General features: G+C 32.3%; 1 protein-coding gene and 1 long non-coding RNA gene across 2 annotated transcripts in view; one reads left to right on the top strand and one right to left on the bottom strand.

The window, feature by feature from the left end:
• The window catches only part of LOC148621088 (VPS10 domain-containing receptor SorCS3-like), a 51,358-nt gene extending 32,720 nt beyond the window's left edge, over window positions 1-18,638 (top strand). The window contains exons 17-26 of the mRNA XM_088575128.1: window positions 339-510; window positions 4,882-5,068; window positions 7,350-7,489; window positions 8,176-8,320; window positions 8,644-8,756; window positions 9,323-9,433; window positions 10,263-10,368; window positions 10,895-11,093; window positions 12,049-12,209; window positions 12,667-18,638. Of these exons, the coding sequence (XP_088431254.1) occupies window positions 339-510; window positions 4,882-5,068; window positions 7,350-7,489; window positions 8,176-8,320; window positions 8,644-8,756; window positions 9,323-9,433; window positions 10,263-10,368; window positions 10,895-11,093; window positions 12,049-12,209; window positions 12,667-12,746 (1,414 nt within the window). The 3' untranslated portion in view covers window positions 12,747-18,638. The remainder of the gene's footprint in view (window positions 1-338; window positions 511-4,881; window positions 5,069-7,349; window positions 7,490-8,175; window positions 8,321-8,643; window positions 8,757-9,322; window positions 9,434-10,262; window positions 10,369-10,894; window positions 11,094-12,048; window positions 12,210-12,666) is intronic.
• Window positions 18,639-20,483: 1,845 nt separating this feature from the next.
• Window positions 20,484-22,261, bottom strand: LOC148621087 (uncharacterized). Its single transcript, XR_015921085.1, has 2 exons — window positions 21,931-22,261; window positions 20,484-21,402 (listed from the first exon to the last, which is right to left on the bottom strand). It is a non-coding gene; the product is annotated as an uncharacterized LOC148621087 (long non-coding RNA).
• Window positions 22,262-22,528: the final 267 nt, after the last annotated feature.

Raw genomic sequence — 22,528 nt, 5'->3', positions numbered from 1 at the left:
AATGATAAATTTGTTTTTTTCAAAGGTCTCTGCCAACATGATCCAGGGATACTTTAATTGGACTCCTTATAAAGTCTCATTTAGAAATCATTAACATTAATGATTTTCAGAGACGCCCAATTTCGGAAAATTTGGGGGTCAGTTCAGAGATCATAGAAAGATGATATGCTTATAATTGTGGTTTTTCCTTACTAAAACATTCATTTGCATTCTAAAAAGCGGAAAATAATTCTCCACATCAAATCATGCAGGGGCCAAAGATAAGATTAGCAAAATTAACTGAAGTTGAAATAGAACAATTATTTTCAGATGCTTACAACAGGTGTTGTCACTTTCAGGTATAGAAAAAAAGCCTCCAACAAATGTGTAAGTGGTGTAGAGAACTCTGGGAAATATGGAATGCTGAATGTTAGTTGCCCAGTATACCAACCAGAAGGTCTCACATTACGTGTTGAACACAGCGTTGTTCCTTCAAAGTCAGAGATAATCTTTACATTATCACAAACTAAGGTAATGTCATAGTAAATAATTGTTTTTTGTTTTCATATTATGACATTGTTGGGTTATTATCAGTCTATTGAGAATATCATGAACTGTAAACATGGAAAATATTCAACAAGTGGGTGGTGTATATTGGAATCATTTTGTTTGTCTGTCCTAATTTCGTCATAATTATCTCGGCTCCAAATGGATGGATTGATTTCAAGTTTGGTGCATGGCTTCATATAGATAGGGCATACATGTACATTGTAAGAATTTTTAGGTGCTGTCCAATATCAACTTCCTGTTTTGTCGGACATTTTTCATTATGTGGAATGACAGGAAATTTAGGTGTTTTTTAGGGATCTGTCATCTCAGATATGTTGATTTGTTGCATGCATCAAAGGATTTAATTGTTAGGAAACAGCTTTTTTATTAATCCTCTCTGAAAATATGATACAAATTGAGTATTTATGTATTGCATAAAATGCTTACAATCAATTCTTTCTATTCACAGTAGTAATACATACTGGTTCATCTTTGTACTTGGATCTTAAATTTTGACTTTAGAAACCTACTCTTTTTCACAAATTCATGAGAGATTGGCCCCTCTAAGTGGCTCTAAGTTTTGTACACAGAGGCTGTTCTGGATTTTTGCCATTTTCAATCATCTATCCTTGTAAAAAAAGACACTGTTGAATTGATTTTTTTTTTTTTAATTTCAAAAGGCTTGAAAAGTCGACAAAATGACCAAAAAAAACTTACGTCATTTTGTCCTTTACAAGTGTAAAGACGGAAATTATTGGGATGGGTTTATCATTGCAAAAATGTGATTGACATGCAAAATTAATAATTGAAAACTTATGTTATTGAAGATTTTTTACATGTCCAAAGCAGGATTTTTATCAATATTACAAAAAATAGTACCATAGTTTTGTTTAAATGCCAAAATCACAGTAATTAATGCATTTAAAAATGTCTTCTGTAAGAATTTGATGTTTTATCTGGGTTATTAAATAACATGCTCACCACATGCCATGTGCCACTTAAGAATGCAAAAATAATGAATCCAACAAAGATGTACTGAAAATTTTTGGTATTAGGATCTTATTTGAATGACAAAGCATGTTTTAATACCTTATTTTGAAATGTACAATGTATTACAGCGATCTGATATGGTTGGACTCAGGTAGACTCTTCTGTCTGTACCTCTCTCTCTCTTTTTCTTTGCCTCTTTTTGCCTCTCTCTGCCTTATCATGATTCTTGCATGTTCTTATAAATGATTTAGCATGTTATGAAATTCTCTAGAAAAGAACTTTATATCAATTAATGGGTATTGATTTTTCGTGGTTTTTAAAAAATGCTGTAGTTTCTGGATTTATATAAAATACAAAAGTACAAATCATATAATATTGCAAATTTCAATATGCTGTGCATGTGTATCTCATCAAGGAGTAACCTCTCATCAGCAGCAATGTGCTGTACATGTGTATCAAGGAGTAACCTCTCATCAGCAGCAATGTGCTGTACATGTGTATCAAGGAGTAACCTCTCATCAGCAGCAATGTGCTGTACATGTGTATCAAGGAGTAACCTCTCATCAGCAGCTATATGCTGTGCATGTATTTCAAGGAGTAACCTCTCATCAGCAGCAATATGCTGTGCATTTGTATCAAGGAGTAACCTCTCATCAGCAGCTATATGCTGTGCATGTATTTCAAGGAGTAACCTCTCATCAGCAGCAATATGCTGTGCATGTATTTCAAGGAGTAACCTCTCATCAGCAGCAATATGCTGTGCATGTGTATCAAGGAGTAACCTCTCATCAGCAACAATATGCTGTGCATGTGTATCAAGGAGTAACCTCTCATCAGCAGCAATATGCTGTGCACATGTTTCAAGGAGTAACCTCTCGTCAGCAGCATTAGGGTAAAATACAAAGGAAGATCTAAATCCTATAGTAATTGTATACTAGAAGTTCTCCAAACCAAAAATATAAAAATGGAATAGCAATTCCAGCATCAAGAAGTTCTACCATGTGCAATACAAGGAATGATTGTGGATCATTACAGATTTTAAAGATTTTGTTTGAAATTTAATAAAGCATTAAAAGCCATGAAAGTTGGTACCCTGATTTAAAAAAAAAAATAGCTTTCGCTGGCCATTCTGAGACGTTGTATAATATTGATTTGTTGTGACATGCATCATTAATTTGATCCTCTATCCTACATAATAACACCTAGATGAACTGTCCCGTACTACCATACATCGTGTACTAAGTTACAGCCCTAGATTAATCCCACGAGGAGGAATCACACGGCCAGCGAAAGCTATTTTTATATATAGCCTAGCTGGTCGAGTGGTCTAGGGCACTGGACTTAGTGCAGGCGGTGTTGCCATAGATGTCACAGCGGTACAAGTTCGAGTCCCACGGAGGGAACGACAAAAATTTGCTGTGCAAATTTGACAGTTCTAACATCTTTGGAATTTTTCAGACCCTTCTATAAGTTTACGTTATCTTCCCTGTATCAGTTTGATCCGATGGAGCAGTGTAGTGAATAGAGTTGTCACATTCTGAGACGTATATATATATACTCAGTTTAAGTCAATTTTTATAATGAATGCATATATTTTAGACAGATTGCTTTATTTTGAGTGACAATATGTGGCACCAAATGGAGAGTGAGACCTGTCATAAATGAACTTCTGTTTTCTCTATACTGTAAACCTTGAAATTTTTGTGCAGTTTTATTTTTGCTATTTTCGCACCAACAGCCAATATGCGAAATTTAAACTGTTACGAACATCTCCTTCAAGGAACATTACAGTTCAATTTAATGAACGATCGTTAATTTAAAACTGTGAAAGCAGATTTATAGCAGAAACTGTGGAAAAAAGACCGTGCAAAAATTTCCCGGTTTACAGTTTGTGAATTTAGTTAACCTAGGGTAAAAGTTGCATGAAAAAGACTTAAAAAAATATGAATTAAATGTATTATGGTTTGTTCAAAGGTTTGGAAATGACAGTTTTCTCTCTGCAGTGTTGCACATAACTCAATTGTACATTTTTATTTCGTTCTTTAAATGTTGTTCTTCATAAATTATGCTTTTCAGTGTTTCATAGGTAGTGCTTTCCTAATGCCAAGAAATTATGAATTCTTAGGGAATTTTCTAAATTGTTATGATATTAGAATGACCATATCCCTTGGGAACTCTGGAATTGAAGAATTTCTCTGTCAGTTTTGTGGCATTAAAATGATATAGAGCCATTTTAAGTTAATTTCTTGATTCTCAGGCCAGTTTTCATGACAAAAACAATAAGGTAGAGATGGGATACTGGTTATGGTTTTATTGCCCCCTATTTTGATAAGGGAGGTACTTTCTTATTTTTGGCTGGGTTGCACTCATGCTAATCCACTTTTAGAATGGTGAATGTTGGACAGGCAGGTGGGGAAAAGTTTTCTGTAATTATAAATCACAGGCACTAGATATTTGGTATACAACTTCCGTATTGGGTTCCATATATTGGTATGTGATATCAAGTTTGTTGCAGTTTTACTTCCTGTTTAACAAATTTACAGCAACCTGGCCTTTTCTGTCTTTGACCCATTTTTATTTAATTTGGTTATAAAAATGGATGCTGGGACACTGTGGAAGGATATTAGAGAGGGGGGAGGGTATAGCAGTCTAGAATATGTTTCACTATTTGCTATATAATTACCTTGGTAATAATGCAGGAAAAAACAAAGGATTTAGTGCATGAAAAAATTATGTCTTACAACAAAAAAATGTGTAGTGTAGGAATTAAATGCACATATTTTAAGGAAAAAAACTTGTGTGTTCATTATCTGAGATACTTGAAAAACCAGTACCAAAATAACATTAGTTGAAATATATTGAAAATAGTAAAGAAATATCTATTTTCATAACTTTTTGATCAAAAAAGCAAATAATGAACCTGTCCAGTCAAAATGAAAGTATCAACTTTTCATTTTTGCTGAAGCCTTAAAAATTCAAGGTTTTCTTTTTTACTTTCATGCTTTTATTGGTTTTTGTTCTTAGTATATCCAAATTAGTTAGTGAGGTTGTAAGCTGTTTATCAATTGGTAAATTTTTTTCTCCCTTGGCCCACAAATTATTTTGGTCTCATCTTCACTCAATTTCTATTTAGCTGAATGATTTTACATTTGTATCAGAACCCTGGCATGATGAGTGGGAAATTGTCGTGAAATTGCTGTGAAAACTATAATGTGTTACTAAGAGAATTATATTCAGCTTTCAAGAGGTTCATTTTTCATTCATTTTTAAAAACATTCCATATCAATCTATCATTATATGTACCAACTCATGTTAAAAAATGTAAAAATGTGTGCCATGTCAAAAGTGTAATTTGTCTTACAGGGTTCTACACATAGCACTATTTATACCTGGGACTTTGGAGACAAGCAGTCACCGTTGATTGTGATGGGAATAGATAAATCAAAGACCATGTCCCATGTGTTCACTAAGGCAGGGACTTACAAAATTACTGTTGTAGCCAAGAATAGTGTAGGAGTTGCAACTTGTACCAATACTATTACAGTCGAAGGTAGACTAAACATAGAATAGATTATAAGAATGCCTGCTTTATGATATTTTGTATACCCAGCTTTGTGGAAGATTTATAGTGATCATGGTATCTGTCTATCCCTAAGTCTACGACATTTTCATTACAGTTTTCTCTGTAACTACCCATCTCATTTCCTTGATTTTTTATAGGCATGCCATATGGTGGGATTCTATTTTAGACCAAAACAAAAATAACTACCTGATTAACTAGCACTCCAGCTAAGAATCATGCAAAATGTGATTCATAGGTAAAAATGCCTACATATTTTTATTTTTGATATTATGTTTAAATTGCCATAGTAAACAGAAATTAATATTCATTTTTTTCATATAACCCCGTGTTCGTAGGAGATAAAAATTATATAGAATGAACTGTAGATTTCAAAATTAAGGGAGATAACTCTGTAAATGACACTCAAATACAACAGAACCTTTTGGATTTTCATTGTTGATTATCTCCTAAGAGCAGGCTGATTTGAATGAATAATTACACATTTCATAGTATAGACCCATAAAACAACTTAATTACAAAAATGAAAATATGTAGCCTTTTTGGGGGTGTATCACATTTTTCAGATTTAGCATGATTCTTACAAAGACAGCTACTTAATGACTTTGTTTATATTTGTTTATCGTATGGTTACTGGGGTATGGAGCAGGGGTATTCTTTAAAACAGTTATCTGGTTTGTAGTTGCATTGTCACATTGATTTCAAGTATATTTTATGGTTTGAGTGGCATGTGAAAAACATGGAACAATAAATTAATCAGTTTATCTATATGTAAATTCCATATAGATCAGTTAAATATAACTCTTTTAATAAAATCCACTAATTCAATAATTGTAGGTTTTAAAATGAGTAAAAGTTGAATATCGCAAAAAACATGTTTATCAACTCCAGTTATTTTATTTCAACATCATAATGAACAAGCCTTGTATATCTTAAGGAGGTGGACCTAAGGTAAGGGACACAACTCTTAAAAATCATTGGAACATTTGTATTCAGTATTTTACATCAATATTATGTAAGCATCTAATTAACTTGGATTCATTTTATTCTGTTTCAAACGAAAGCTTGAGAGGCTTTGGTGAAATTGAATGTAACACAAACATATCACTGATTTCATGAGTTATGCCCCTTACCATAGGTCTACCTCCTTAAATAAAAAGAGTTGTTATTTTGTGATATTCAACTTTCACTAGTTATTATTCCTTTTTCTCTATGATTACTTTGGAATATTTTGGTTGCTTCACAATCAGCATCTGTCTATGACATCTGTAGAACAGCATTAGAAATGCCACAATCAGGTTTTATAGAAAATGGTATGCAATCACACAACAACCAAATATCGTGTCGTCCAAGAAGTAGATAAATGACCAAATCATAGAGAATAGAAAAATAAATGATGAACCATAAACATTTTTACACATAGGTAAAAGTAAACTTACTGTTTTTTAGTAATTATTATAGGATTGAACAGGTATATAATTCTATCTGATATTCAAAGTTACCCTCTGAGAGCCTCAGTCGGTTATATTTACATACTGTGTGTATGTTTGCGCTTCAATACACACACATTCCTTTGCACACATAATCGACTGCACAACAACAGTGAAGGCGGTATGGATGATATGATAGTTGGCAATGAAAATTTGAGATGAAAACAATTCAACAGGAATAAAATTTTTAAGGAATTACAACAAGGAAGAAGGAAAATTACAATATAAGGTGTTTTCAAGGGTTCAGTCAAGACTCAGTTGTAAGTTTCTTTCCCCGAGCTGAAAATTAATCTCTGTAAACAAACTTGACCGGTAAAATCAATGTGCATGTAATAAATTATTCTTACGGCTATATCATGCCATTCAGTTCGTTGCAACACTCTTTCAAACTACACGGCCGCCATATTGGTTTCAAGTTGACTGGCGTTCATGCATGTATGAATGATCTGGCAGAGTTCATGCATATATGAACTCTCTTGCAATGACATTCTCAGCCAATCAAAAACGGCTATAAGCATGAAGAATCTCATGATTAGAATTATTACAGAATAAGTACAGTTTTGAAGTTGAGACATAAAATATCTTGGTGAGCTTGATAAGTTGTGGCATTTTTAACTGACATTCGGTTTATCTGCAATATCAGTTGATTTGAAGGAACATTGGAACTCACTGATAGTATAATAGCAGAAATGCAAAATTTCAGGCTGTAAAAACAATGGTAGAAAAAAGAAGTTGCCTATCAATAAATTCTCTGATTTCAGATCAGATTACAGACATCAACGTACAGATTCCAAGGGGAGCACAAGTTGGTCTTCCTACCATGGTTATTGTTAATGTACTGAGTAAAAACCATGAACCCAACTTTGGACTGGTTCATTATGTATGGAATTTTGGGGATACAGTAAGTTTGTTTTAGTATTGTGAAAGTACTATTGGTGTGTGGGGTACCAATTTTCGTGGATTTTGTGGGTAAGCCAAACCATGAATTTTGGTTCCCAACGAAAAGGAGATTTTCATTGATGTGTGCAATGAAAACCGCAAAACCATGAATTCAAGGATCCACGAACTTGTGTTTCTTCCCTAATCCATGAAAATTGGTATCCACGAATTAAAGTCCTTTTAATGTACTATGTTTTCCTGTATGCTGTTTTGAAAGAGTCAACACAGTTTGTTTATACTTTTGTAAGTTCATGATTGTTGAATGAACAATTTTGTTCAAAAGTTTGCATTATATAAGTTTGATTAATACCAGTATACAGAATTAGTGTCTTTAAGATTTGCCCTAAGGCAAACTGAAACAATTTCTTTGTTTCTGTGCTTTATGTTGTCCTTTTTTTGTGTTACCTTATTATTTAAATAATTGTTATATTTATATGATAAAAGCAAAATGTACTACATGTACTTAAATAATAATTTTTGCTATAAACAAAGAAAAAACTCTTATCTGTTCTTGGTCTGAAAAATATGAAACGAAATGCCTCCCTTCCTCCCACATTGGCTTTCATAATGAATGTCCTGAAAACCAAGAAATGAACTTTGAGTGGCCTAAACATTCCAAAATGCTGATGAATTTTAAAATTATTACAGTATAATCAAAATGGTACTAAATCCAGGCTCACATGGACTAATGCAGAGGCCTACACTTACCCTCGAGTGGGGAAATACAACCTTACAATCATGGCAGTAAATAGTATTAGTTCTTATGCTGAAAATTATATCCTGGAGGTTCACAGTAAGTATTGCTGTCAAGATATGATTTTTTTTTATTGTTTTATGACTGAATTTCCACCCTTCTCATTCAAGATTTATTGTTGTTTATAATAATTAATTGGTCTGTTTCCATTAAAAGATAATTATATGTATTTGTTGATTTTTTCCATTTGAAATACACTTATCAGTAAGATGGCTGAAACAGTTATTTGCAATTTTAATACAGAATCTAATGCAAAATTGCAAAATCTAGTAACAAATATATAATAGACGTTGGACAAAGACCATAAATAGAATTAACAAAAAATGTACCAAGAGAAAGTTTTTTTTTTTTTATCTTTGCAGAAAATGTTACGACATTGAGGCTGATATTTTCTACAAATATAGACCATTTTAACAATCAGGCTTTATTATGGAGGATATCCTTCGGAAGTATAGTGTGCTTGAATTTAGCTGAGGTATGTCGCATTAGTGTAGGCTTTTATATACAGAGGTGTTTACCTTAAAGGATTATTTGAGGTTCTTATGAATTTTTACTGCAAATTACATTCAACAGATTGTGAGCAATGGTCTAAGTTTTGTGATACTATAGCAATTTGAAATAGAGTGGTACCAAAATTCATGACAAATCCAGCTAGGTTTCTGAGGGATTTAATAGCGCTCTTGGTAGAAATTTGTCCTATACTATTCCAATGTATCACAACTTTTGGACCCTGTCTCCAAAAATCAAGTGTTCAGTGGTAATTAAATAGGACTTGCTGGTATAATGTAGGGCAGAACTATTTAAATCATTCAGCTGGATTTGTATTGAAATCGGTACCACTCTGATTTCAATTGCTATGATAAGTACCAGTCTCCAGTATTGTGAAATTTTTATTACAAACGTGATTCAAACGGGGATTATTCAACTTATATGGTTTATTAATCACAGAAACAATGCCGAAGTAAAATAACATAAATCAAACATTTTTAGCTTTAAAATATAAGTGAGAGTAACCATTATCTCTTCTTTCTCGCATTTTAGCTTTTATATGTAGAAAGAAATAGATTGATAGTTTTTATACCAAAGCAGAAGCCAACAGTTGCTGAAGTGACCATAGTTCCATCTTATACAGGTGGAATTACAATAAGCCAGGTAGTGTTTCAGTAAACTTGTAGCAAATTCTGTGTCAAAGTATTTGAGTTCACAAAAGGTAGTTGTTGTTGTTTTAAGTGTACGTTTTGTAGGAATTAGGCAAAATGGGCAATATCAGAAATATGTATGTCAAAAAACCCATCGATCTGACAATATAGTTTCACTGAAGAAATGTTTCCTCTATTTGAAAAGGCCAATATTTGACCTCTGCATCTCTTGATTTGCTCAAAACTTTTTCAATAGAAAGACAGAAAAATTAAGTTTTTTACAGTTACCTGCCCCTTGAAATGTTGATTTTCAGTGTATTTCAATGACATTAAAACTCAATTTACCAAAATGATATGGAAAATCTTGTCTTTTTTCCTTGATTCTGATGGTGCAAATAGTCAAATCAAACTATCATAATGGTCGGTTGTTCCAAACCATGTTTCACCCACTGCCCGATTCTTACAGAGACGACACTCAAATTCCCACAAAATAAAGTGTGTTTGATTGCTATGCTTGCAGTACATTTTGTTCCTTGGAGTTTTGTAACTTCACTAGTACATAACTTATAGAGTACAAGATGTGATTTAAAATCTTCAAGGCAACTTATGATAAGTTTAATGCTTATCCTTATATGGAACCACTGGAGATTAAGATTTTAAAGATATACAGGTATATATGTGTCTTTTTATAGCAGGAATGAATAGGGATGTTGAAAAGTTTTTAAAGCAATAGATTGGAACGCTAAAATATAACGATTCAATAATTTTCACCTGAAAGTTAATGTCCGAGGAAAGAAATGGCTAATTGCACACTAGCTAATTACACTTCATACATATTCCAGATTGTATTAGAATTACAAGACAAAGTCCAAACAGGACAGATGAAATTTTCCTGGATGCCCAACGAAGATCCTGTTACTGTTACCAATATAGAAGTTGTATCTCCAGGTATTATTTATTTAGGAATAAATTAACATTAGGTAGATGTAACCTTGTAAGCCAGAGAAGCCCTCTCAAAAGTAGTTTACTTTTCTAATGCCCAGAATAGACCACTTGAACATTCACTTACATTCCAGAAAAAATCAGTCAACTTGGGTCAGCAGGTGTAAGATCGGGTGCCAAGCATGCCAAGGGAACAGAAACTCAATTTAATTACTACAAAGAATTTTTAAATGATACATATGTCATAGAAGCATTTCATATATCAGATATTTTGATGTTTGAAGACATATATCCATTTAAACTATTTCTTTTCTTGTAGCTTTCAGTTCTGTTATGCTTTCTTTGTCTAGTATAAAACTATAAATCAGTTTCCATCTGATTTGACATAAATGGTAAATGTGGAAGTCATCCCATTGTTTGTTTGTTTTCAAAGATATCATAATGTGAAACAAGTCATGAACTTTAATGCTGAAGTAGAAAATGTACTTAATTCCTATGTGTAGGATAATATGACATATTTACCATTTTACAGAAATTCATGACGATATTATACCAGTGATTGATGAAACAACAACAGCTACAACACAGACAGTGAATACTACTACTGTAGGGCCAGAAAAACATGTACAACAGAGTCGACAGACGTCACCCATACTGATAGCTGTCCCTTGTTCTATTGTTGTTTTCATCATAATTGTCATCATTGTTTACTGTATTAGAAAATATAAAAGGTGAGTTTTTGGATCTTTTATACTGATAGTTGGGATCTAATTTTGTCACGTTGTAGTGGTCTGTCTTAACATGCCAAAATAAATTCTGCATTGTTTACCCTGAGCTTAAATACTTTGTGCACTACAAAGCATCTGTGAAATAAGAAATGCCAAAATGTGTCGTTAACATTTTTGCTGAAAAGTCCCAAAATTTTACACCCTCCGTATTGTGTTGTCTTGTTACTGCAAGATATATAAATTTCAAGGAAGTTTAATTCTTGCTATTTTCATGGTAAGATATGTAGAAACAGTATTGATGGCAAAGTCAAAACTGTTCACAAATCGTTTGATTGCATTGGAGCTTAGTCCGACTGAAGAAAAATAAAAATACATGTACACTGGCAAATCTGTACCACACAGCATGTGACACACAAAAACTCATTGAAAGTTTTAATAAGTACAGTCTTAAAAAAAAGATGGACGATGCAGTAAAATTTTCTCTCTAAGTTTCTTATTTTGTTGAAGAAAATAACACATGGCACACAATTACAAATTTATCAGTATTTGGCCAATCAGGAAACAAAATTACGATCAGTTGACTTGTGTTTCCATAGAAGAGCTTCCTTAAAGTCATAGGGTAGAAATCGAAATTATACCAACTGCGTTGGAGAAACTGGCAGGTTGATATTCATTTGAAAGTTCATTTAACATAAAAATATCTTGTGAACATTGCAATTTGTTCCAGTGAACGTCATATGAATTTGATGTGAAAATATTTTCTTGTCAACTTTGATTGATTGATTGATCTCAAATATAGTAACTAGTCTTATATAGATTGGGAATTACCTTATAAGCAAGTTTTGTTGCTTTGGATATCAGCTTCCTGTAAGAGTGGGTGTATATCTTGTATAACAATGCATTCAACTTCATGTTGCCAATTTCTTGTTGTAAACATCAAATTTATTTTTGTTTTAAGGAATGGGAATTTAAAGCCATTTACTCGACAATACTCAATTATGAACAGAAATTATCACAGACAATCATCAAATACATCGTGTGTTGAGGATGATGATGAAGACTTAAACATAGAAGATTATGATATACATGATGGAGATTCTAATATAGTGATAAATGCAGGTAAGAATTCCATTCAGTTCAAGATCATGATTTGTTTTCTATCTCGATGTCAGTTGGGTTTTCTGATCTGGTAAAAAAGGGGGGGTTCTCCTCTTTAGTCATCTGTGATTCTCATTCTTTTATCAACACATATATATCTGTATTTCATTTGTATTTAGTTTTTGACTTACCTTTCAAAGTGGCTATTTTTTTCTTAACTATTATTCTCATAAAATTAAATGAAAAGATACTTAGATTGTTAAGGGAACAGAAAGAAATTAATATTAATAAAGCTACTGATTGAAAAATAATTATAATGTTAATACATGTTAGTAGCTTAAACTTTAAAAAAAAAATGTTTAAACACTACAAACATTTGTGCACTAGTTCTCATGATGAAGCCAAAACCACAGTGTTATTGAATATTAATATTTTTTTACAATGAAATTGTATTTCACCTGTGAATATTTTTTTTCAGCCTTTCAGCCATCATTACAATTTATGAGCTTAGGAACAACAAGTTCGACCAATTCTAACGATAATTTAGTGAACTGTTGATGGTTGGTGATGTTAGTGTTTCATCTGTGATTATTTGGTGCCTTACTAAGTCTAATGCTTCCGTAGCTTTATGAATACAAGTGTTTTGAGTGTGTGGATGTATGTATCAGAAGTAGTAGCTATATGTTCAGGTTTTGGAGTGGATCTGATCTTGAACTGGATGTAAAATTTGATCTTGAACTGGACATAAAATTTCACAGAATGGGAATTATGTATTCTACTGTTAACAAACCCAAGTCACATTTAACAACTAGAATTCTTGGTATGGACAGAATCATACATGGTAAACTGACTTAATTCCGTGACTAAGTTATTTTTCACTAATTTTTTAAGAAAGAAAAAGTGGAGAATAAGTTCATTTGATGTAGATTACATGTTAAAACTAAGTGTTAAGCATGAAAATGAATTCTATCGAACACAAATTGATATGAAATTTGAAAAAAAAGTCTTGGTGAAAGTAAATTGGTTTGCAATTTACGAAGAAGTCTTTCAAGACAATGTGGTTTTGTGATTGTTTAACTCTTGTTTAATAGCAAAAAATGATTGCTTTTGAAATTTAGCGGATGGACAGTTTTTGTTGCTTTTTACAAATAATTATTCTACAATGTTAAAACTTTCTTCTTTCAATCTTTTGCAAGTATTGGGGCTAAAGCATAAAACTATGAGGTTGTGGCCCCTACTAGAGATGATTTATTTTGTTTGGATATGAACATTTGAATGCCTAATGAAAGTTTGGAAATTTATCCAAAGGGAGATAAATGTTGACAAAATGTTGGTCCGCAAGTTGGGAATAAAGGAACTTTTAATATATACATACATGAAAGAAATAACAGTCTTGTAAATCATTTTCTGTACAATGACACATTTATCAGAATTTCAAAACTGCAAAAATGAATACCGGCAACTATGATGATGTGACATATTTATAAAAAAGAACCTGTACTCTACAGTACTGTTATAGGTTGTGATTAACTACAGTATAGAACTGTTCATAATACTACAACTGTGGCCCTTTTCACAAAAAATCGTAAGTGTAAAATTAGTCGTAGGTTATGATGTCATAATAGAGTTAAGTATTGTGACATCACAACTTACGACTAATTTTACTCTTATGATTTTTTGTGAAAAGGGCTGCTGGTATGTTGGAACAGTCAACATTGTTAAGATGCATTGATTATATATTTGTGTGTGATTCTCTGACACTTACTGTACTTGATTTTTCATTGTGAATTCTAAAACATTACTTTGTCTTGTAAGATGCCAGGATATCCTTCACTTGAAGTAAAAAAATGTTTTCTGCTTTATTTTCTGTATTTTCTCTTGTACATATGATATGAAAATAAGAAAAGTGTACAGACTTGACAGAATCTGTGATATCCTTGTAATTTGACCTGAATTTGTAAAAATGCTTGGCAGTGTTTTGCAAAATATTGGTTCTATATCAAATTAGTGACATGTTATTGTCTATTACATGTAAAATTAAGTACATCTTGGTAATAATAATGTTACACTGAGCATCACATGTGAGGCTTACCTTAGACATTTAGTCAAACAGGAATGAAATTCTGATTGAAAGTTGGCTTTAAATTGATTAAAAATTGATGTATGCTTTTCAAAAATAAAGAAAAAAAAGAGAATTATAAGCAGTATCTAGATCTGGTATGCTGAATTATTTTTTTTAAACAGAAAACTGTTTACCTATCCAATCTTCCCCTTTCAGCTATCACCATTTTTTTCAACGATTTGATAAACGTAAGAAAAATGTATAAATGTGATGCTCGGTTGTAGGTTGTGCCTTACTCATATTATTTTAATATATGTATAATATTTTGTTGTATACACTCTTGATCAAAAGTTAAAGATATATGTGTGCAGTCTAACCTCTCTCAGTCACTACCTGTATTCAGCAATAATCTGTCATAAGACTATGATGAAAATACTCCAATGTATTGCATTCTGTGTAAAATAACCTGTATATAAAGAACACTTGTCTTAGGTGATCATGATTTTACAATCTCCTTGGACGGTCACTTAAGACAAGTTTGATAGCAATCATAATTTTGCAATCTCCTCGGACGGTCACTTAAGACAAGTTCAATAGTGATCATGATTTTGCAGTCTCTTTTGACTTCAGTCTTGTAGCAACATAACCTATTTCCAGAAGCCTATTTGTTAGAATTCTAGCCAGATACAAAAAGTCTGCATAGTTTCGACAAACTCTGGCATAACGTATAAGTTGTGATGTGAACACTCCATACCCAGGTGCTGAAGGGATGTTGAGTAGTGGATTATATCATACATGTGTCATGTTTCGCCCAAATGCTTGATTACTGCCGGGACTGACACTAATCTAACTCTGATAGTTGGAGTGGACCAAGTTAAGGAGAGCACCAAAAGTTGGAGTGGACCAAGTTAAGGAGAGCACTGATAGTTGGAGTGGACCAAGTTAAGGAGAGCACCTATAGTTATTAATATTAAGTTTATATCATTGTTGAATTCCAGATTTAATTTTTGTTTTGTTGCTTTTTAATTTCAGTGCTATGCAAAATATTTGCAATCTGATTTTTTGTTTTACCATTTTGTTAACAGGGTGTCTATATTATGCTTTATTTTGCTGTGTAGTTCATGTTATTATGGTTGAATAGAATGACAAAATTGTTGTCCATTTAAAAAAAAAACTTTTGTGCACTTCTTATTATAATTCCATAGCTTTATTTAGGACCAAATTTTTGTTTAAGGCCACAATTGAAAAATTATCTAAGATTCTCATTCCCTCCTGACTATTTTTTCACCCTCCCCAGAAACTCTGATTTTGATTTTTTCCCAATTTTAGGTCAGTTTATTTCAAATTGATAGCATTTTTTTTGGTTAAAATGATGAAAATTAAATAATAAAATTTCCCTGCCTGCCCTTAATTTTGAAAAATGTTGGATGAGAATCTAGGAATTTTTTAATGATGGTCTAATGTTGACCAAACAATCTTGCTTCTGTAATGGTAGAAATTCATTACTGCAATTGATTGGATTATATTAGAAAATACATAGCCAAAATTGCCACACATGTCAATTGTACAAAATATAACATATGTTAATCGTATGTAACAAGCATGATATGACTGACAAATGTTTCAGTTTACATATGATTATCACAAGATAAGCATTTTCATTATCATTATACATATGATAATCATAGATGTTTGTGCAGGTCAATAATTAGGTATAAGAATCATGTGGTAATCACTTAATTATCCTATGTAAATTATCATACATGTATGATTTTCATATGAATTGACCAACATGTGGTTATTTTATGTGGCACCTTTGGTTGTGTATAACAAAGGGACAGTTTCTGTTACATGTATGGTAAAAACTTTCTAAAATGTCCTATATTAAAAATAGTTATTAAGGAACTTAAAGCTTTGTATAGAATTTAAATTGCCAATACTAATTTTGGGCTTAACCCCAGGGTTGAATTAAATTTATTTTCTGTAAAGGGAGTTAATCCATTACCCTAAAAAATAACTGATGACTGTATTAAAAATGGAATAAATGTGACCGTTAAAGTAAAATGAATTGTTTATATATAGTAATAGCTTTTATTGAGCCATTGCTTCCAGGGTTGATCTAGAATTTCATAAAAGGGATAGGTTCCGGGCTATCATTTATTCATTTCTGTCAAGAGTTTGCACAAAATTAGCAAAATTGAAAGGTTTGGGTAAAACCCCTGAAACCCTCCTCCATCCAGGATCAGTCTTTTGACTTATTATAATGTTCACAAGCCAAACATTGATTGGTCAATATTCATGTACATTTTTGCTTTAGAAAGTTGTCTCACTTTAATAACAGGGTTTAGGTGTCTGTCTTTGTAAGTATCAGGCAGTGGATGAAACATGCAATCAAAAAACCCACCATTTTGAAAATTTAATTTGACTATTTGCACCATAAGAATCAAGGAAAAAAACAAAAGTATTTTCGATATCACTCGTAAATTGAGCTATAATTTCATTGAAATGCACTGAAAATGAACACTTCAAGGGCAAATAATTTTGCCAAGAACATGAATTTTCTAACATTCTGATGAAAAATTTCTGACCAAATCCAGTGATGCAGATATCAGATAATGTTCTTTTTAAGTAGAGAAAGCATCCATGAGTGAAATTATATAGTCAGATCAATGTGATTTTGACATGCATGCTTCTGATTTTTCCATTTTGCCTGATTCTTACAAAATCTTACACTTAATATATACCTGGAAAAAAATATTTTATATGCTTTTTATATCATTTTTTTAGGATTGAATCTCAAGATGTAATGTTGATCTCATTATTGACATGAAAATGTAGTTATAATACTTGTATATAATTATGGTCATTTTTGACATGGAATAAATTGGTCATTTTTTGACGTGAATGATTTTTTAAAACATAATCCCAACACTATTAGAATGTTTTGCTGTTATGTTTGAAATTTTCATATCTTCTAATGTTTTGTTTGATCTTGATTGACTTGACTTGAAGGAGGTAGACCTAAAGTAAGGGACACACTTCTTACAAATCATTGGAATGTTTGTATTCGGCACTTTACATCAATCTCATTTAAGCATCAAGTAACTTGGATAGATTTCATTCTGTTTCAAATGAAAGTTTGACATGCTTTGATGAAGTTGAATATGATACAAACATATCACTGATTTCATGTTATGTCCAGTACCCTTGGTCTACCTCCTTAAATGCTCCAATAAAATAGCTATAACCCCTCCCCCTTTTTGAGAATACAATGACAATAGTGCCTGTCTGTCTGTTTTTCTGTATACAGCCTTTTTAGATGCAATTTTCTCTGCAATTTTTTTTCGCAACTACGTGGTTTTAATATCCTATCGACTTTATATAGACATGCCTTATCATTGGAGTTGGTCAGAAGAAAGTGACATCAACTACCTGCGTTTATATGTTGTCCATATGGTTGGCAGTAGGTGGCATTCGATAGTGAGCTTAGCTTACAGTTTTTATGGTTAAATATATTATCAAATTAATAAAGCATTATGTTCTGTCAACAGTTGCTTGTATTTGATTTCAACAGTTTGTTATAAATTTAGAAAAAAAATCGTTTTTTTCAAGATTAAGATTTGAGGTATATTATTTGATATAGTAAGTATAGTTTTCTGAAAAAACAGCCAATTTGTTGAAACTGCAAGAAAGATGAAAAATTAAATTTAATTTGTTATAAGCCTTTTTGATTTGTTTGTTTTCTTTGGAAAAGCCAGGTTATAATGTATAACCTAAAGTTGGTACTGTGATGTCATAAACTTCTAGTGGTCTACAGTTTACTATTCAATAAATCCAATACATGATATAGTTTAGGCTAAAAAAAATAGTAGGAATTGAAATTGTAAGGATTGTTTTTTTTTCACATGGTATTGTTGCCATTTCCTCTGGCATAAACGATAACAAGACAATGCCCTCTTGTATTTGTGGCTCATGAAGCTGAAACAGCATTAACTTCGTTATTTTGCACAACGTGGTTAAAAATGATCAATGATCCTATGATCGTAAAATTTTGCACATTGTTGTTACATTCAGATCATACAAAAGTTGAATAAAACTCATATGGGCATTCACATTCTGAATATACTCATTTTATACATGAATGAATGAGTGGTCATTGCAAATGCTGCAAACAGGGAACCAGTTAAATAGTTCCCGTTTTTTACAAGACAGTCTCTCAGGGAACCGGAAATTGATTCCTGTTTTCAACCATTGCTTTTCAACAAGCCAGTCTGTCTCCTCATGGGTTTCTAAATATAGAGATGTGTAGTACTTAAATTGTGTATAATGATTAAGTACATCTTATATGCTTTAATCATGTTGAACTAACAATAAAATATGAATTTCAATTAGGTTTGCATTCTTTTTATTGTATAAAGATGTTACACCATTACAATGAAAAATTAGTATAATTCATTATAAGTCGCAAAAAGAAGTCATCATTTGCCTTATGTAGGGAATCTATGATTAAATCTGATCAAGGTAAATTACGATTTAAGTTATCGAAGGAGTCTATGATTAAATCTGATCAAGGTAAATTACGATTTAAGTTATCTAAGGAGTCTATGATTAATATGATTAGGATAAATCACATCCTCCCAAGTCAGGGCTTTAAGTCCACCCTCGCTTCCTCAAACCCCTGACATCACTCGATTTAGTGGGTATCGTCCAGCGCCATCTAATGAGTTACCTGAATTTAAAACCCAAAAAAATCACTCGTAATAGAAACTCTTCGATATAACTTACAAAATGGCTATATATACATAACGTCATATTTTTTTTCGCTAAAGACTCTAAACAGAATCTACAGTTATCATTTTTTGGTCATATTGAATCATTTGTGACATCTTACAACTATCAGTTACTCGTATCATTGTTTACCTTTCCACGGACATTTTATGTTCAAATCAATTTTCATTGGTGCTTCGCACCCGGAGAAGTAACCAATCGGAATTGGCTGGGCGATACTTGCTAAATATGAATGAGTGATGTCAGGGGTTTGAGGGAACGAGGGTGGACTCAAAACCCAGACTTGGGAGGATGGGTAAATCATGGTTTAATCTGATTTAGGGAATCTACAGTTGAAATTAAGGGAAAACAGGATTCCTTGTTGAAGGAATATGTGATTGTAACTGATTCAGGGAAATCATGATTGTGCAATTTGAAAATAAAACAAGGAGATAAAATCGAATATCCACACCACATGACCATTAAAAAAACAAGCAAATAAATAATAAGTATACGTAACATTTTTTTTCTAAAACGGATCTTCGAATTTAGAAAACCAAACAATTTCCCTGTAATAGCAGGTTTTAAGACATAATACTACTGTATAATACAGGAACTGTAAGTTAATAAGTGCAGCATATAGCTTCAAACTAGGGGTTCACTAACAGAACGAGATTCTCTCTGTTTTAAGCTCCTATGCACCTAAATGTATATATAAATTAAACATTCATATGCGTTTAATTCGTTTCATGAAAGTCAAACCAATGACCAATTTTGTGTTACTTCCCACCCAAAGATTACCATCGTCGCCAAATGCCACGGTAACGGGGTAGGGAACTGCATTCTCTGTAATCAAAGCTTCAAAACATGTAACTAGTTGTCCTTCTTGATTTAAAACATGAATAGCATGCATATGATTGTCGGAGATTAAAATTTGACCTTCGTTAGTCTATGTAAAATCTTTCGGCGAAAAGCCGAACTCTATCAACGTTAAATCCCTTACAAATCCACTGTACTTCCCCTGCATGGTTAAGAGCTATAACTCTACTTTCAAGGTAACCATGGAATTCATCCACAACAAAAAACTTTTTCTTGCTAGTTATTATTCTGTTTGGCCATGTAAACAGACGCTGTTTATTTGTTGTATACTAATGAATGATCTGTGAATGTCACCTGATTCAGCACAACAATTTTTCTAACACTTCCCGTGTTTACGTTTTGTGGTGACGAGGTCGGCTCGTGAAGCTCTACCAATTTTTCGTCGTTCTCATTAACGTATACCATATGGTCTGAGCGTTGTAGATTTTTAACTCTGTACCCGTGGTTATTATAACATCCCCATTTTTGTTCTTGGCTAAGGCAAAAATTTAAATACCTTTTTCGACCACTTTTGTCAATTGGTTGTTCACTATTTTTAGTGATTTAATTTTGCATACTAAATAAACTTCCGAATAGCATATGTAGTGTTTTTCAACACGACCGCTGCTGTAATATTCAGTAAATCTGTTTTATAAGCAGTAACTACTTCCATAACTGGGATCTTATGTAACTTACCAACTACTTCATTTTTAGGCAAATCCAATAGTGTAGATGATATAAATTTAGCTTTTCTATTAATAGTTTCTTCGATCGGAATGTCAGGGAGCAGTGGTATCAAAGAGTCATTTGAGGCCAATATATTTATAGCAGAGTGCGACGAAAGTAATTCATTCACTTTCTTTTTCATTGAACATATTTTCTCAATATTTGAATAGCAGTCATTTGTGCCTCTAACTTTGTTATACTTAGTAAAGATATGTAACCCGATTCCCCAAGAAGGTCTTCAGTGTATTTAGTGACAACGTCGATTATATCATTTGGCTGTCGTACAGTTTTCTTTTTCATATCTTCATACTCGAGTTTTGAGTCACCGATATCTTTTTGAAGATTTTCGACTTTGTCGTTTAATTGTGTCAAAGTTTTGTCAACTTCCGCTTTATACTCTTTAATTCTTTCGATGCAATCTTTATAAATGTCTTGAACGCATTTCGTAATGTGTTCATTGTGGATCCATTTAGAACAATTAAAACAAATCGTCACATTACATTCGTTGCAAAAGGAAACACACTTTTAATATTCATGAACTACACATGTCAAATTATCAAGTTCAACTAATCGATGATTTTCAGCAGCTTCTTCGCTCCCACATTGTTTAATGTTTAAGATGTAGTGATTTTTAGAAGATTTCACCTTTGTGTGAAGGTTCACACAAATATAGTTCACAATTTACACATTTCTTGTTTGCGCCTAGTTGATAACAAAATTGACTCTTCAGTTCTTCGTTGCTTTCCATCACACCAATCGTTAAATATTGACTGTGTCCCTTATTCTATATACTTCCTGAATCTTGAAAAGAAGACAGGTAACTTAGGACAATGCGTTACCTTTTTTGGGTAGCTTAGAAACCATGCAGCAAATGCATATCGATTTTGAAAGTGATTAATACATCGTAATTGACCAAAAGAGCATAATTAAGCTGTTATTACCATGGTAACATTGCTTCCTTTTCGCTCATATTCAATTATAATTAAAATTTTGCGTAAGACATGCGTACTTTACCATGTGTACAACCCTATGTCACAGTCGAGTAGCTGGTAATTTAATATTTGTTTACGTTTGCATGACCTGAATCCGAGAAAAGATTAATTTATATATATTTAAATATAAACAATACTTCAAATATACCAAAAGCAGTGTGGAAGCATCACTGATAACGAGAACCAATATGAGTAATTACAGGTAAGCAATAACCAAAAAAATTGCTTATACTCTTATAGTGTAGGAACGAAAATGTACAGTACTTTAACAGTTCATTCGCAATTTGGTTCATATATATGTATATTTTGTACAGCCGCCATGCATGAGATCACTCACCACTCTACAGATAGAATAGACACATCATAAATTTAGACGATGTAAACAAAGTTGACTGGACGACCAGGAAGTCTCATTAAAAGTTGAACAACATAAACATTTCCAAATTTTCGACAAAGTCGAGTGGCAAGAGCAATGTTTTAGTTATTAAACCTCACACATTTAATAAGTTGGCATATTCTGGTATAAAATCCGCTGGAAAGTAAGTACGTCCAAACCTCAAATCATGGCACTGCCCATCGCTTAGATTTTGTTTAAAGTTCCGCTAAAGCCAAAATCTAGGACATTACTACACATATTATTTTCATTTTCCATTTCACTAATGTGTCGAGTAAATACTTCTTAATACAGTAATTTACCTATAGGCATGGTCCATTACTTAATAAAACGTGTTACTTATATCATATTTTGCAAACAACATAAGTGTGACATAACATTATTAAATAAATCAATACATATATTTGTTAGGAGGTGCACATATTCTGTAACCGAAACATCTAGTGCAAGGCAAGCAGGCACTTATTATAAAAATAGCCGGATTTTAATGTAAACTTTAATATTTTATGATTATTGATGTTGGTATTTAACTGGACCACAG

This window comes from Perna viridis, chromosome 3 (genome assembly GCF_037379345.1).
Source record: "Perna viridis isolate PV_CMFRI_1.1 ecotype Kerala chromosome 3, ASM3737934v1, whole genome shotgun sequence".
In the NCBI taxonomy this organism is placed as follows: Eukaryota; Metazoa; Mollusca; class Bivalvia; order Mytilida; family Mytilidae; genus Perna; species Perna viridis.
Note: the sequence above shows the minus strand (reverse complement) of the source record. Positions and strands in the feature narration are given on the sequence as shown.